Below are 15,762 nucleotides of genomic sequence, written 5' to 3'. Positions count from 1 at the left end.
AATCCCATTCAGAGCCATTACTGTACAAGCTGTCTTAAGTCCAAACAAAGAGAATAGACCTGGGGATCAATCAATGCATGTAATATTGAGTGATGAATGTCAGTGCATTGAGTAATCCCATTTGCTTTTCAAGGCCCCCATGGTTGTAATTATTTATTCAGCCCATCCCAGGTGACAAGCACTTGCGTCAACACCAGTGCAATAACAATCTAAGCTCCATAGTGATGCCCTACTCAGTGCGATCACTATGAGGACAGTAAACGCTCCATAACCTCACACCCAGATGTGCCTTCCTCCTCTCCTAGTCCAACTTGGCACTGTGCGATCAAAACAAGGTTTTTTTTTTTCTGAGACAAACAACAGAGAGCAGAATGCATCCTTGTATGCAGCTCTGCCCACCATGCCTGCCCTCCCCTAACTATATCAGACAGTGTCGTTTTGTTTTTGTGAGGATACTCTCACTCTCTGTGCTCCAGTCCACACATCTTATGGTGAAGGCATGTCCAGGTACTGTGTCTTTTTGCATGGTCTGTGAGTTAGTTTTGAGTTGGTGTGTCATGAGTTAGGATTTGGGCCTTGTCTCTGTTTAGCATTGTTTAGATAGAAGAGATGTGTAGTTTATGTTTGGGAGGTGAAATCATGCTAGATATGGCAGATGGGATTTGATTGGATTCTGGGGAGAAATTTCTGATTTCTTTGAGATTTCGGTTCACAGTTGAAAGCTGAGCAGATTGAAGAAAAAAGGACTTTGAATATTTTGGTATTATTTTTTGTGTGTTCAAATTAAATGTTCATATAAATAACTCAAGAAACAATCTTAGCTGATGAGACAAGTGGAAACAACACATTGTGGGGCATTAGCTTGTTGTAGGCTTTTTTTTTGTTGCATCTACTAAACATATTCAATAGTGTAATGCCTTACAAGAGGGAGCATTATCTTGCCTTTTTATAGCAAAATTGGCTATCAATATATAAATTATCAGCATATTAGACTGTTAAATAAAGTTCAATTGGTGCTGTTTGATTTTGTTTTCATTCTGCTTTTCGTCAGCCAGAGGAAAGGATGGTTTCAGTCACACAGAAGAGCAGAAGCTGTGTGCTGCTGCTTCTCTCGCTCACCCCATCAATCTTTCCCCTTCTGCACATCTCTATCCTCCCTGCTTTCACCATCTCTGTCTGGCCTGTTCTTTCTTTATCTGTCCTGACCACACCAAAAGCCTTCATCCCTCCTCTTGGGGACACAAACATATCAACCACTTATTTTACCACTCCTGCAATCCTGAAATCATCCACCTCCACCATCAGCCCAACGTCTTTGTCAGAAGCCAATACCACAACTCACTCAAAATCAACGTCAGCTACATCTACAATGTCACCCTGCGACCTGACATCCCCCAGATGCCTTCTCACATCCTCACCCTCAGCCTACTTGCTACCTCACCCCTGTAAACATCTGACCTCAACCCTCAAAACTACAGGACCACCTCTGCACAAAAACCTCCCATGTCATTTGTCCAAAATGACTCATGTGTCTTCTGAACAGCATCCTCTTCACACTGCTAAAGAACATCCTCCCTCCAACTCCACTTCACTTCCAAAAAGGTTGTCATCATTCCCTCTACTTCAAACTGCTTCACCCAAGCTCCCCTCTCCTGTTTCGCCATCAGCCCTCTCCACAGCGTTCTTGCCTTTAACCTCTGAAACTTCGCCGCCACCTCTCGCCAAGACCTCACCCATCCTTCTCCCTAAAACCCCGACATCTCCTCTAGGAGCAGCAGCCTCTCGTCAGCCAGTGCGACATCCGCCTCCCCTTCTCCCCCACACTACAGGTCCAATGTTTGAGCACCAGCCTTTCATTGTCAGTTGGAATATTCCTGATGTTGTGTGCAACAGGCTCAACATCACACTAGACAGCTCACCCTTTAAAGGAGTGGCCACACCTGCTAAGGTAAGGGGAAATGTATCTGAATGTATTGAGTTGAGCTAAAACTATTTTATTTACGTTCAAATCCATGGTTGCAAAACACATGCTGTGATCAAATTACAAGCTCATCGTCTTTGCTTTACATAGAGTTATTATATAGAAGGACATGTCTGGTCATTTGTTTTCTAAAATGGGATTGCTTTGGAACAAGTTGCTACATGGATGCAAACAAAATTGGTTCTGGGTCTTGTTTCTACATGATGTTATCACAGGAAATTAAATATTGAACATGAATATTTACAGGTCATTTCTATGTAAAGAGGCCTCTTTCATATTGCTGCTGTTTTTGAAAATGTCATATGTCACATCTTATACTTATTTAAGGGAAATTCACAAGTTGATTCAACTCGTCATGTTTCTGCTGCAGGTACCAGGCCAGTTTCTGTCTCTGTTTTACACAGACCGATTGGGTCTATACCCACATGTAGACCTCACTAGTAGGAAACAGTTCAATGGTGGCATCCCTCAGAGAGGTAACCTGAAAGCCAGTATTAACAAGGCCAGAGCAGATATTAACTATTACATCCCATCCAAGTGAGCATGCTTAAAATCCAAAAATGTCACCCTTTATTTGTTTGACACATTTGAGTTTGAACTTTGACCTACTTCTTCATCCTCCTGTCTTCCCTCCAGGACGAGCCGAGGCTTGGCTGTGATAGACTGGGAGGAATGGCGCCCCCTATGGGACAGAAACTGGGGCCCCAAGAGAATCTACCAGACTTTATCTGTGGCCCACCTTATGCAGACAAACCGCTCCCTCACAGTGCAGCAGGCCACAGAGAAAGCAAAACAACAATTCCAAGTCAGAACTTACTTAATGAAGATTAATAAAACAAATTACATAGTTCTGGATAGCTATTAAATATCGATTCTTCTATTATATTCTTCATCCCGTTCATTTTAGGTGGCAGCTAAGAGTTTCATGTCAGGGATGTTGGCAATGGGAAGAGCTATGAGACCCAACTATCTCTGGGGCTTCTACCTGTTTCCTAACTGCTACAATTATGGCTGGGAAAAGGAAGACTACACAGGCCGTTGCTCCAACCAGGTGAAGAAGCAGAATGATGAGTTGCTCTGGCTGTGGGAGTCCAGCACTGCCCTCTACCCCTCTGTCTACCTGCAGGTTGGTTAGATTGTGGGCAATATTTACTTCTTATGTATCCCTATTATCATTTCCAAAATTGGAATTCCTCTTTATTTCCTGCATCATTGCACGGTGTCAGGTTTTTCTGGCAGACAATCCCAGAGCCGCCCTGATGGTGAGAAACCGTGTGAAGGAAGCTTTGAGAGTATCTGCCCTGCCAAGAAGGAGTGGCACTGCGCCTGTGTTTGCTTACATGCGACCTGTCTTTGTTGATCAGAATAGACGCTTCCTCAGCCAGGTAAATGAGAGTCATTCACTCTAAATGTTGATTTGTTTAACACATGCTGAATTCTCAGATGTATGTATGGCTATGAAGCATGATATGTCATTGGGAGACATGTATTGTTATGACAACTACTTACTAAAATTAGATTTGTAACTAAATCCACTATTCTAACAGATTACATTTTTAAAACAGCTCATTAGTTAGCGACCACACACTTGACTAGATTAGCTACATCTTAGGTTACTTCCTCATCCCAGCAGTGAGGTGTTCCCAGCCTGATGTCCACTTTTAAGAGGGGTTTGGTTGCTTGGTGTAAAAACACCCTGCTCAAGTGGTCACCGTCACCTGAGTGTGTAATCATTATCCTCTCTTTTCACCTTGTACAAGGAGACTCTAGGGAAATAAGAACATTGTAAAAGTATGTGCTCCATGCGTGTGTACATGATTGTTTTTGTGTATATATACAAAGGCAATAATGAACATATTTCCCAATTTGTGTCCAGGGAGACTTGGTCAGCACCATTGGGGAGAGTGCAGCAGTGGGAGTGTCTGGCGCTGTGCTGTGGGGGGCCAGCGCTGACTATGATGACCAGGTAACATCACCCGCAGACCTCCACTGGACAGCTGAAAGACATAACAGTGTACTGATGGAAGCTACTAAGACCAGAGACAATGTGTTCAATTAGATGATATAGGAGTCAGCGTATCTCTGTGATTGATTGACAATACCTCAGCGACACAGGTGCTGATGGAGTATGTTGGTTGTGTGCAACAGTATTAGTTAATCCATGACAGGGGAGGCCAGGATTAGCTTGATGATAGTGACTTTCACATGAAGTTTCAAGTCTTGTAAATGATAACTCACCATTGAAATTCAAGTTAATTCACATTATTACAGCTGTGTGTATTATTCAGTGCATTATGACTTTTTAGGGCTAGGTGTTTCCCCATGTCCAGCTAAGCTAAGCTAATCATATCTTGGCTTCAGTTTCATGTTGGACATGATATGAGAGTGGTATAATCTCATCTAATTCATTAGCAAGAAAGCCAATAAGAGTATTTCCTAAAATGTCAAACTATTCCTTTTAATCATACGCAGGCATATCAACATATTTCAGGGCAGTTAACTTGCTGTAATGTTCTGTTTCAGACAGTTGTACACCAAATCTAAATTTACTTTTTAAAACTTTTCTCTTGCCCTTTCTGCTCCTGCTTCCACTGTCTTTCCTTTGCTCCCCAGACATCTTGTGCAGGCCTCTCATCCTACCTCTCCACCACCCTCAACCCTTACATCACCAATGTCACCATAGCCGCCCAGCTCTGCAGCAACTTCCTGTGTCGAGGGAATGGCCGCTGTGTCCGAAAAAACTACAACTCAAGTCACTACCTCCATCTGAACCCGGAGAATTTCAGGATCCTGCATGTTCAGAAGCGCTATCTTGTCTTAGGGAGACCCACGCTCACAGATCTAAAGGCTTTGAGCAGGAAGTTTACCTGTCAATGCTACAAAGGACTGATCTGCAATCCCAGGACATACGGAGAGCTAGCCAAAGCCCTGATATTTAGTGTGAAGCAAGGGCTGTACCAAAAGTTTCACACTCTAAATAAAGCAATGCTGGACAATACACAACAAACCAGTATTACTAAGGACAATGTTAAAAAGAACTTCAAAGTTTAGCTTGTAATCAAAATGTTTGGTGACTTTTTTCAAGAAACACACCATTTAGACCAATACTGTATATTCAAACCTGGAAACTACCTAGTCATGCAACAATCCAGTGCTGGACATTTCATCTGAAATATTAAAAGGGCTCAGGAACCATCACCTCATCTCTATAATGCGTCCACACTATGACCACTGGTAGAATGTAAGTAAAATGCTCCATAGTCTTGCCAAAGAACAGGGGATTGCCTAATCTAAAATCAAACTTACAAACAAATGTGCTCTATTAAGTATTCCCACCGGGTATTTGTATATGATTTGACTGCATATGTAAATAAATGAAAAGAGATGTGGAGGCAGGAGGGTTGTTGGTTTTGTGTTGAATTTGCCTATGACAATTCCCAGAAAATAGGATGAAAGTTCAATTAAAAACTCAGTCAACACATGTCATTAACTTAAATGTGCTTTGTGTACTAAATTGAATTAGATTTCTCATTCTTTGATGACCCACACAGGTGTTTACACTTATACTGATTGATTAGAGCTCCTCTCAGCACGTCGTGTACAGACTGTGCCTCACGGGCTATTTTTAACTTTGTTGGCATTGTAGGAAATGCACAGGTGTTACTAATTAAGATGATATTGCTAGGTTGTATCTAAGGACCGTCTTATTTACTGGAGCAGTGAAGAACCATTGAATAAGATCTTTATGGCATGGGAATGATTGTTCAGAGTATTAGTTAAACCTTCAGGGAAACAGACTTTTTGTTTGGATTTTTTTTTAAATAATTTGATTGCAAAACACATGAAAATCTGAATTAATGGTCTTAAAAAGATTCTTTGGCAATTGACCATGGGTTGGACATTAACCCCTTTGTAATGCCCAGCTTTGCTACATCCACCTTCAACTTGAGAGGCGATCTAATCAAATAAGTGCAAACACCTGTGTGGGTGTGAGTTTTAGGCCACTAGAGGGCAGACAAACTCCACAAGAAGCTAGCTAAAGTGTTATCACCTTGTCAGGCTTGTTAGCAACAGTAGCTTGTTAGCAAGCAGTTACTTAAGTTAATCACACTATCAGCAGACGTGGAGTAACATTAGCATTCATTTAGAAACAAGTTTCTGGCCACCGGGCAAATGTAAGTAGTAATATTCCATCTTCTTTTCACTCTGTTTTTAATCTGTAATCCCTAAGCGAAATAACTGTCCGATTAGCTTGCTAGACTGTTGAACAGCTAATGGCTAACTTTGCTTTGTCTTTAGTATTAAGCAGGTGGTGTACAGTGGTGTTTATTTTTAGCTTTTGTTGCTACTGGAAATAGGGTTATAAATACATACATACTGTACATAAATACTGTATATAGTAAATGTGCTGTAAAACCTGAACAAAGAGTTCATAAAGGCTAAAAGGAGCATAAAGTTTATCTTTGCTTGTCACTAATAGTGTCCTCTGTACCATTCATTTAAATGTTAATATAAAACAATATAGATTGATATGGCCTTTCAATATTCGATATGGAGCCTTACAGGCTAGTGGTGGTCAACCTATATGACAAGGTTAATTTTTCAGGTGTTGTATTAGTGGAGGGATGACTAATGGTGATGCCAATTAACAGTCACACTGGTGCATCTCACTTCCTGTTTTCACCTGCATTAAACTGTGTTTTCATGTTTCTACACAGCATTCACAGCGTTAGTGCATTGATGGTGTCCTCTGGATGAGTATGTGAGGGAGAGTCTGGATTCATGTGTTTGCTTGGGTCAAAATGATCTCCAAGGTGATTTGAAGAGAGAGACAACATGGGTTGATACTTTCTTGGTTATGCAGCCTAATTTTAACCACTTTTGTCTATTTGTGATGCCACAGTGAGCATCAGAAATAAATCCCTACAAGTCCAGGAGACAAACATCAGTTAAAGGTTTAAAGTGTGGGATTTCTGTTGTAATATACTGGTTCCTCCCTGGCTAGTTTATTACAACAACATCTCAACAAGAAAGTTGTAACGTGAGCTAACAAAAGCTTTTGTGTGTGCCAGAAAACTAATATGTCTTTTCCAGGAACAAACAGGCTTTATGCCAACATCACCTCTCATTTGTTGTAATTTCCTCCTTATTATCTCTCACTATCTTGCTTGTCTGCTCCGATACAATGTGAAACGCAATTGCTCATAATAGTGTAAACGGTGTATGCCAATGTTAAAGGAATGAAGAAATGCAATTCCACAGGAACATTTTTTATTGGGTTTAATGAAGTCATACAGTATGCCAGCAAGTCAAGTTTCTAAAGAATAGAACAGCAAAAAGTAATGTATGATTAAAACAATTATTTGGCCATGGAAAATCTTAACATACAAAGCCATTCACTCTGTGGTTCAGTGAATGCAATCTCAGTGTAAAACGTCTATAGCTGCCAAGTTGGAAAAAAACACACCAGCCACAGTTAGTGCAAACTAGTGCTTTAAACGTTCAGTGCTAGATGTAGCAGTTCTGACATTGCTCTAAAAATCATTTTTGACACCTCTTTTGTTGATAAAGTGAAGGATAAACCATGTTAGTGCCAATTACCCGTCTGAATACGTGCAGACAAAATGAAATATTACTTGATCAATCACCCAAAACATGTTTTTTGATGTGCGAGAGTCTGAATGTTGCTCCCACAGCATACAAGGGAATAATCACTACTTTAGCCTTGTATTTAAGTATTATGTTACTATGATTACTGAACCCTCAAAACAGACTCAAATCTAGCAGAATAGATTTCAAATTCTTTCAAGCTTTGCATCCAACAAATCACAAGCTAATCTAAAGAATCTGATTATACTCATTTCTACAATAGAGTAATACAGACGATCAGAATTTAAAGTTGTGATTAGAACAAAACTTTTTCTAATTGTAAAGAAATGATTACAGGGTGGCTTCATAAATTATGAGAAAAGGCAAGATGCTCGGGGAACGAAACAGCTTCAACTGCTGGCAATGCAACTCCAAATATGTACTTAGCTAACAAAGTGGCTTTTATAGAGAAGAAAGGTTTGCTAAGATGTAACCCCATTTGTTAAGTCACAGTGCACGGTACTTAGATTAGTCTGGTAATAAGGCATAAAGAACTGTAAAGCAAATGTATCAGAATATGCCCTTCACAGTACAAACAGTAGGAGTTTGTTCGGGGAATATATAACTAAAAATCTCTCCTTCTGTATTTACAATATGTTTCTACTATTTAGTTTATGTTTAGCTGATTGATGGATTTAAATTAATGATGTTTTGTTTGTGTTGGTTATAGAAAAATGTAAATTTGATTAGTTAAATGCTGATAATTTTTTGTGGAACCAGTGTTCTAATAATGTAACAAATGCAAACCTCACTGACAGAGACCGTCATTAGAGTTGAAGATTAAAACATTTTTTTTAATAATAATCATTGCTGCAAAACACTGCTGTGCGTCTAATATAGAAAAGGAGCCCTATGAACACTGAGCCTTGTTTGTTTGAGTCTGGTTGACTCTATGTGTACAGGAAGGCACTCCAGCAAAGTAACGTTTGGTTCATAAAAGATTCACAGAGTAAAATCGAACTTGGCTCTTCGCATCCATTCAGCTACAGAAGAGATTTTCAGGCGGCATGATCTTTCTTTTTTTAACAGGATGAGTAAACATAGTGAGTTTGTTTCAAAATGTAAATTAACATTAAAAAAAGAAAAAAGAGATGGACATTTAAAAACTGATTGCTTGCATAACATAAGATGGGACAATGGGTTACTGTCCAGTTGTTTTCATGTCTTCTTTGTATTAAAGCATGCACAATGCATATTTAAATGACACAATCAAGCCAACTCAAACTTGACCTGCCACAATGCACGTAACATATACGATGGCAAGAAGTCTGCCACTGCAATCATGACGAAAAGAAAAAGAATATTCATACTTGTGTCATGAAGACTATAAATATTAATATTACAACTACATTTTACATCAGATATATAGAAATGGCAGTGGGTTAACTGAATTTAAACAAGTTAGGTGAACAATTCAGCATCAGTTGTGTATTACTGGACCCAGAAATATCAGGCAACAACTGGAAAATGTCTCATCTGCATACCAGTACCAAGTGTCTAGACTGTGTGAATACCTGACTCTAAACTTTCTGAAAATATTAACTTTACAAAATGTTAAATCCTATATTCAACATCACATCTGTTGTCATCATGGTAACATATTGCTGACCAACAGACCTATTTATAATAGGATTTAAGTTGAAAGGCCATATCTGATCCCACGTTATACAATTTTACATTTTGCAGTTCTCAATCATCTTTTATGTCTGTTTACTCACCATCAAATCAGTTTAATTGAATGTATTAATTAGAATAACAAGTCTGCTTGTGTCATCATTGGTCGACTGTGAGTCACACTTTCCCTTAAAGCTAAAACATCAAGAAGAAAAACTAAAGTTGTTTTTTCTTAGACTCCAGTGGTCCATTGACCTCACCATTCTCCCCCCCCAAACCATTTACGTCTTTGCTGCACTTAATTCTCAGCAGCACATTAGACAGTAAGTCCTGGTACAGACTGAGGCAGACCCAGCCTGGCAAGTAGAGGAGCGTGATGAGTCCCATGAAGTTGTGAGGATAATGGGAGTAGTCCCAGGAGCAGGCACCAAACTGCCTCAGGACTAGACCCCAGGTGAACTCCCAGGTGTAGATGAAGCAGATGTAGATGGGGAGCCGCCGCCACGTCCCCCAGCCTCTGCTGAAGTGCAGGTAAAAGTAGAGCTTTTCTACCACAAAGCTGCAGCTCCCGTACATCAGGAAAGACCACAAGGACGTGTGGCCGCTGAGGGTCCGGTCAGACTTCTCCACAAGGTTGAAAATGGAGGTGAAAAGGACCTCGTCCAGAAAGCCCTGCATCCCAAAGAACAAGAAACGCACATAGCCAGGGAGGACGTGAAGAGGCCCCCGATCATGACCGCCGTCCTCCGGGCCGGGTTTGCAGGGGGGTGCAGGGGTGCAGGGGGGGTGATACTGCAGCCTAGACAGCCCTCTGTGAAACACCTGGGCAAAATAGAGAGCCAGGATGTAGTGTACAACCAGCTGCGTGCCAGACACCATCCTCACCTGCTCGGTCAAAATGTTGATGTTCCCCATCAGGATCTGCAGCCCGATGTACACAGACGGGTAGAAAACAAGATGAAACACCACAGGCCGACCTCGGAAACACCTCTTCTGTGAGTAGATCTTCTCCAGTGCAAAGTGGGTCAGTGAATGCATGATGCAAAGATACGGAGAGGAAAAGCCCACCAGTTTGGGGTCCGGATGTTTTAAAACCCCATGTAATGATGAGAGCAGGACGTCCAGAGTTACGCCGTGCATGCCGTAGAAGTAAAGCCGCATCCATCGCGGCAGCTCCCGCAGTGACTCCGCCGCGTCCTCTGTCTCTCCGGACGGTTCTTGTTGGCGGGGCATTTGCGTCGTTTTTAGGCCACAGGCGGGGGCTTCTGAACAGCTGCGAGGACCGTCTCGCCACCGACTGGCCATGACCAGTCACTATGTCTAGAGAGATTCAGCTTCCCTCTTCCTACACATTTCTGTTCCGCTGCAGTTGCACAGTGAAGCAAACTGCGACTGCACTGCAATCATCTCCTGCACTGCACGAAGTGACTGCTGCGTTCACGTGCTCTCTGGAAAAACCTGGTTTTGTCAACACAGCTAGTGAACCCAACGAGAGAACACCAAACGAAAGTTCTGTTTACATTAAGTGTTGGGCTTTAGGCCTATGCACCAAAACGCATTGTGTGCATCCGTGTGTTTAGTGCATTTTCGTCCTTATGAAACATAGCCTATTTTAAATTGTGCATTGCTTACATGTTTACTAGCTAGTAGTCTTCTTCTTCTCTAGCTGCTGTGTGCGCACATTGCTACACTTGTTGGTGTGTTGCCTTTACCAACTGTTGCTCTGCAGAAAAGCGTGAATCCTATGGCGGGATGTAAATGTTGCCTCTTGCGTGCTTGTGTGTGTCCTTGTAAAAATGTAGCTCCAAGGTGCTACTAGTGGCCAAAGACCTTACATGGTTCCTTTTTAAACTGTCTAAATTGGAAATATTAACAGGCTGACGTTTTTTTCAACCCAAGTAGATTGACAAAAAGGAAAAATGTGCCCGTTGACATAAACATTAACATGACTAAGATCTTTCAGATGTTATAAAATTATGCTAAAGCATAACTACAAATAATTAATGCTGTGTGCTTGCATTAATCTCAATAGCTTGGATAACATAAAGTGGATCTACAAACAACCATCGGCACTTGTTCTTTAAGTTTGCCTTTAGTCATTCAAATTATTTGAATGATTCAAAGGTGCTCTAACACGGATGTGTTTTAGGCTAGAACATTTGTTGTCACATACAGCAAACATCTCCTCACTATCCGCGAGCTGCCTGTCCCCAGAACACACTGTAAAAACACGGTCTCTGTAGACAGCCCAGGGTCTACAAACGGCAACAAAAACAAACTGTGCCCACCTGCACCACAAAGCATACACAAACAGAGTTCCAGCCAATAATCGGCAAGAAGGATTTGGGGGTGGGGGTTAGTGTGTGTTCATTATTGAATTGAATCATTATGCCAATCTTCGGTTTTCCAATAGTACATGAAGGCAGCATGAAAGAGAAACTGATGGAGAAGGCGGTGTTGCTGTAGCTATAGCCATGGTGGAGAGGGGGCTCTTTGGCTCTGACGCGGTTATTAATTGAGCTCACGTCCCTCTGAGACGTCCTAACTGTTAATTACAAGTCATTAATGATAATAACAGCAGATTACTCTGCTGTTATGATAGACCTACAGTAGGCCCAAAATCATTTGTGAAAGAAATGTAAAAGACTACTTTATCATAATTGATCACCCATCATATAGGTGGTAGGCACAGTGTGTGACTTGTTGGGCTGCAATTCTGCCCTCTAGATTCTTTCAGGAAGAAGGGTTCAAGTCCGTAGGTTGGATAAAAGAACGTTTATTCAGATAGAATATATTCCAGAGACAAAGTTACAGAGAATATGCATCCATAGCTCTCCCCAAGTTTTTCTAACCCTTTAGCCCTTTCTGCTTGATCTTTTGTGCTCAGGGAGGGGCAGTTCAGTTGCTACCGCGTGACATGTTTGTGTGCTGTCATTTGTCTCCATAAGGTTAGTGTCTAGCAGAGATCGGCCTGCACCTTAGATAACAGGTCTCAGACTGCCACTGGAGAGGACCTTCACCCCAAAACAGGACGTGTCCCTAACTACCCTTGGCCCTGCTTTTCAGAATTGACGCACTCGGCAGAGCTATATGGTTGGACACATTGTACCAAAACAACTTATCATAAGGTCACAGTGAACCATGAACTACATGTTTTTTATTTAGAAGTGAACATAATAATCACACTGAAACCAAGCAGACTAGGTGTAATGCTTTAGCTCTTTTAGCTCGAAATCTAATGAATTTAACACATATGACTAATGTGATGCACTTCGTGAATATAATGTTTATGAGCACACATGATATGAATACATTTTATTCCAACAGACTGAAGATGAAACATTAATAGCCACAGGCTATGTTCAAATGACATTTAAGTGACAGGTTTACAGTTGGCAAAGTGAGGAAATTAAAATTCAGTTTGTATGAAATGAATGCAGGCCAGTCACAACATCTCTGACCATTTCCTCGTATGGTTTCCTTGTTACTTGCTAGTAGTATTAATAGCTTACTATTGTTTCATTGTTGTAATGGAATTAAATCCACTCATCTTCATACAGTGTGTCCCACATCACACAGAACCTAAATTCATGCCAAGGACACAAACAGTGTCTAAAGGCTCTGACACACCACCCCGATTATCGGCCGTCAGAGTCTGGCGAGGTCGGTGACTCGAGTCTGTTCGATGTGTTTTGTGTCATCATTAGTCGGAGGAGCCATCAACATCCATTTTGGCCGATTTGACTTGTTGAATTGGCCAGTGGGCAGTCAATGACCGATCTGATTGGTGGAGTGCTAGCCCTTGACTAGCAAATCAGTGCACGAGAAAACCCAAGCTGACATCCCCAGTATCTTCTTTTTACTAGCCATTGTATTTTCTTCCGTTCAGCAAATAATGACAATAACGATCCTTCTTGACTACTATCAACACTCTCTGATAACAATGACTGACATCAGCGTGCTCTGTGTTCTATTAGTTCTAGAGAGATATTCCATCATTTCCGGTTTTGATTTCTTTGGGCGAAAATATAGATTAGCGCCCCCTTGCTGTTATGGTGACGTATTACGTCAAGTCTGTGTCACTTTTTTGAGAGACGGGAGCTGACTGATCAGTCCGACTGCTTTTTCTGCCGACGGTCGGCCGTCGGGTTGGTGTGTCAAAACCTTAACCCTGAACTCTGAGTTGATTTACCCGGAGATGGGAAACTCTGAGTTTTTGGTTCCAGAACAGTTGATGAGTGTTAATTCAATCAACTCAGCGTAGGTTGACTCGGGGTTAAGCGAGTGCATCACCACAATAAAAAGGCAGCGTGAATGGAGTCATGGTACTACAATTCAGCAACCACAAACACACTGGTCGGCAGAAATACTCATGCGCACATACAGCAAGTTTTAACATATGTTTGGTTAAACAAGCAACACAGAGGCTGCTGCAAAAGAGTGAGAATTTATGTGGGAGAAAATTGCTGTTGGAGTAAATGAGTAAGTTCTAATATAGTGTATAATATCATACTTAATCATAAGTATAACCTTACTGGTGGAATGGTATTGACAGCCTGGGCTCACGGAATTCCGTGAAATGATCACAAACTGTTACCAGCGCATTACGTGGTGGTGGCATGGAATGTGTGAAAATTCCGTATGGCCACAACAGAAAACAATGCCAAAGTAAAGTCAATGAGAAGATGTCATAGCATTAGGAGCGACAACGGCAGCGAGTAGTATGAAAGCCCGAAAATTTGCTTTGAGAGGGTTGGATGGGGTGGTGAATGGGTCAAACAACACAGGACTTTCAAAGTTTTGAGAAAAAACCCCATATTGGCCTAGTCTGCCTAACATGGTTATAAACCAACACTGTTTTTTTTTTATTCATGCAGATATCAAACTGCACTAAAATGTGCCTGATACAGACTGACTGAATGAATGTGGAGACTGAGAGAAACTCGAGGTTTCTTGAAGAAAACCTGCTCCCCACCAAGTTAGGTTCTCAGGCTCAGTTACCATAGTAACTGACTCTGAGGTTAAGTTAACTCTATTTCAGAAACAAGGTGGAGTTACCCCTCTTTCATGTTTAAATAAAATAGAAACATCCAGCGTTTCCCTCATCTCAGGGTTGCAAACTCATAGTTTTCACTTAACCTGCTTTCTGAAACGAACCCCAGGAGGAGGCAAAAGTGTGTGTGTGTGTGTGTGTGTGTGTGTGTGTGTGTGTGTGTGTGTATGTGGACTGTTTTACCATTAGATTTTGGACGTCTGTGTTGTCAGGTTGTGTATAATTTCATGTGGACCCAAGGAAGATTAGCAATCGGTGTTGCTGAAGCTAATGGGGATCTGAAAAAGAATAAGAAATCACCACAAACACTGCACAAATCATACAATTATAATGGTTTACAATTTAATGTTACTAACTCACTCACCTTTTGTTTTTATTTGTACTCTAACTGGTGTATGTTGTGAAGACTAAATGCATGCATTAGTGTTGGCTGTGTGTTTGTGTGCCCACTAAGAGTATGATTAAGTGTACGTTTTTTTTTCACGCTTTCACAGTGTGTATATTTAACTGTATTTGTGTGTGTGGGTGTGTGTGTGTGTGTTCGTGTGTGTGTGTGATACAGATATAGGTGGTCCTTCCAGGCCACAGAGATAACGGGTCACGGAGTAATGTAATGCAGCTAATGTCTGCACGCTGCTTGGTTTAAAACATCAGAATGGCTTCAGCAGAGAAATAACTCCACACTTAACCCACGCAGTTGTGAACCAAAACTAGCACAGCCAATTCAGAGACAAGAAAGTTAGACACATTTTTAAAAACATTAGGTAAAATATTGCATTATTATATGCCAACTGACATGATATGACCCTCTCTCAAACACATGCACATCTCCTCCTCATGTTGCTATAGTACCGGCACTAAATGCACTTGTACAGGTAATAGCAGCCATTATTTTTCATGTGTAGCATGTCCACAGTCTTTTAACATCGAGAATTCATTATACTATTTATTGTAGGACACAAGGCAACAGTGGAAGTTAAAGCAAGATCTGGAAGACCAAGAAAAATATCAGACAGAACAGCTCGCCGGATTGTGAGAAAAGCAAGTCCATATCCACGTTTGACTGCATGATCCATCCAGAAAGACCTGGCAGACACTGGAGTTGTGGTTACACAATTCCACTATAAAGAGATACTTGTACAAATATGGTCTTCATGGAAGAGTCATCAGAAGAAAACCTCTTCTACGTTCCTCACCACAAAAATCAGCGTTTGAAGTTTGCAAATGAACATATATGCATTATGGAAACCAGTACTGTGGACCGATGAGGATAAAATGTTTCCAAGCTGTGATACTTTCCAAAGGGGGCAGTACAAGGTATTAACTCTGCAGGGTGCCCAAACTTTTGCAGATGCCATTTTTTTTGTTTTCTGTTATTTTGAAAGCGTAAATGATGGAAAGGAAATCTGACTTTTTGTGACATATTATACAAATGTCTAATCTGTCATTTGATGCCTTTTGAAGA

At 41.1% G+C, this 15,762-nt stretch overlaps 2 protein-coding genes across 3 annotated transcripts; one reads left to right on the top strand and one right to left on the bottom strand.

The window, feature by feature from the left end:
- Positions 1-1,014: 1,014 nt before the first annotated feature.
- On the top strand, positions 1,015-5,366 carry LOC116672978 (hyaluronidase PH-20). 2 transcript variants are annotated; one of them, XM_032505026.1, is made up of 7 exons: positions 1,015-1,948; positions 2,352-2,518; positions 2,618-2,786; positions 2,889-3,107; positions 3,208-3,366; positions 3,858-3,947; positions 4,595-5,366. In XM_032505026.1, exons 1-7 carry the CDS (start codon positions 1,064-1,066, stop codon positions 5,030-5,032), a joined length of 2,127 nt encoding a protein of 708 aa, XP_032360917.1. In that variant the 5' UTR covers positions 1,015-1,063; the 3' UTR covers positions 5,033-5,366. The 2 variants fall into 2 exon arrangements, with proteins under 2 accessions (XP_032360917.1, XP_032360918.1); XM_032505027.1 differs by lacking the exon at positions 1,015-1,948 and having other exon boundaries at positions 2,337-2,518.
- Positions 5,367-9,343: 3,977 nt separating this feature from the next.
- On the bottom strand, positions 9,344-10,732 carry tmem229a (transmembrane protein 229A). The gene has a single exon (XM_032505043.1). It carries the CDS (start codon positions 10,547-10,549, stop codon positions 9,461-9,463), a length of 1,089 nt encoding a protein of 362 aa, XP_032360934.1. The 5' UTR covers positions 10,550-10,732; the 3' UTR covers positions 9,344-9,460.
- Between the last annotated feature and the right edge of the window lie 5,030 nt (positions 10,733-15,762).

Source organism: Etheostoma spectabile, chromosome 23, assembly GCF_008692095.1.
Source record: "Etheostoma spectabile isolate EspeVRDwgs_2016 chromosome 23, UIUC_Espe_1.0, whole genome shotgun sequence".
NCBI classification, from domain to species: Eukaryota; Metazoa; Chordata; class Actinopteri; order Perciformes; family Percidae; genus Etheostoma; species Etheostoma spectabile.
Note: the sequence above shows the minus strand (reverse complement) of the source record. Positions and strands in the feature narration are given on the sequence as shown.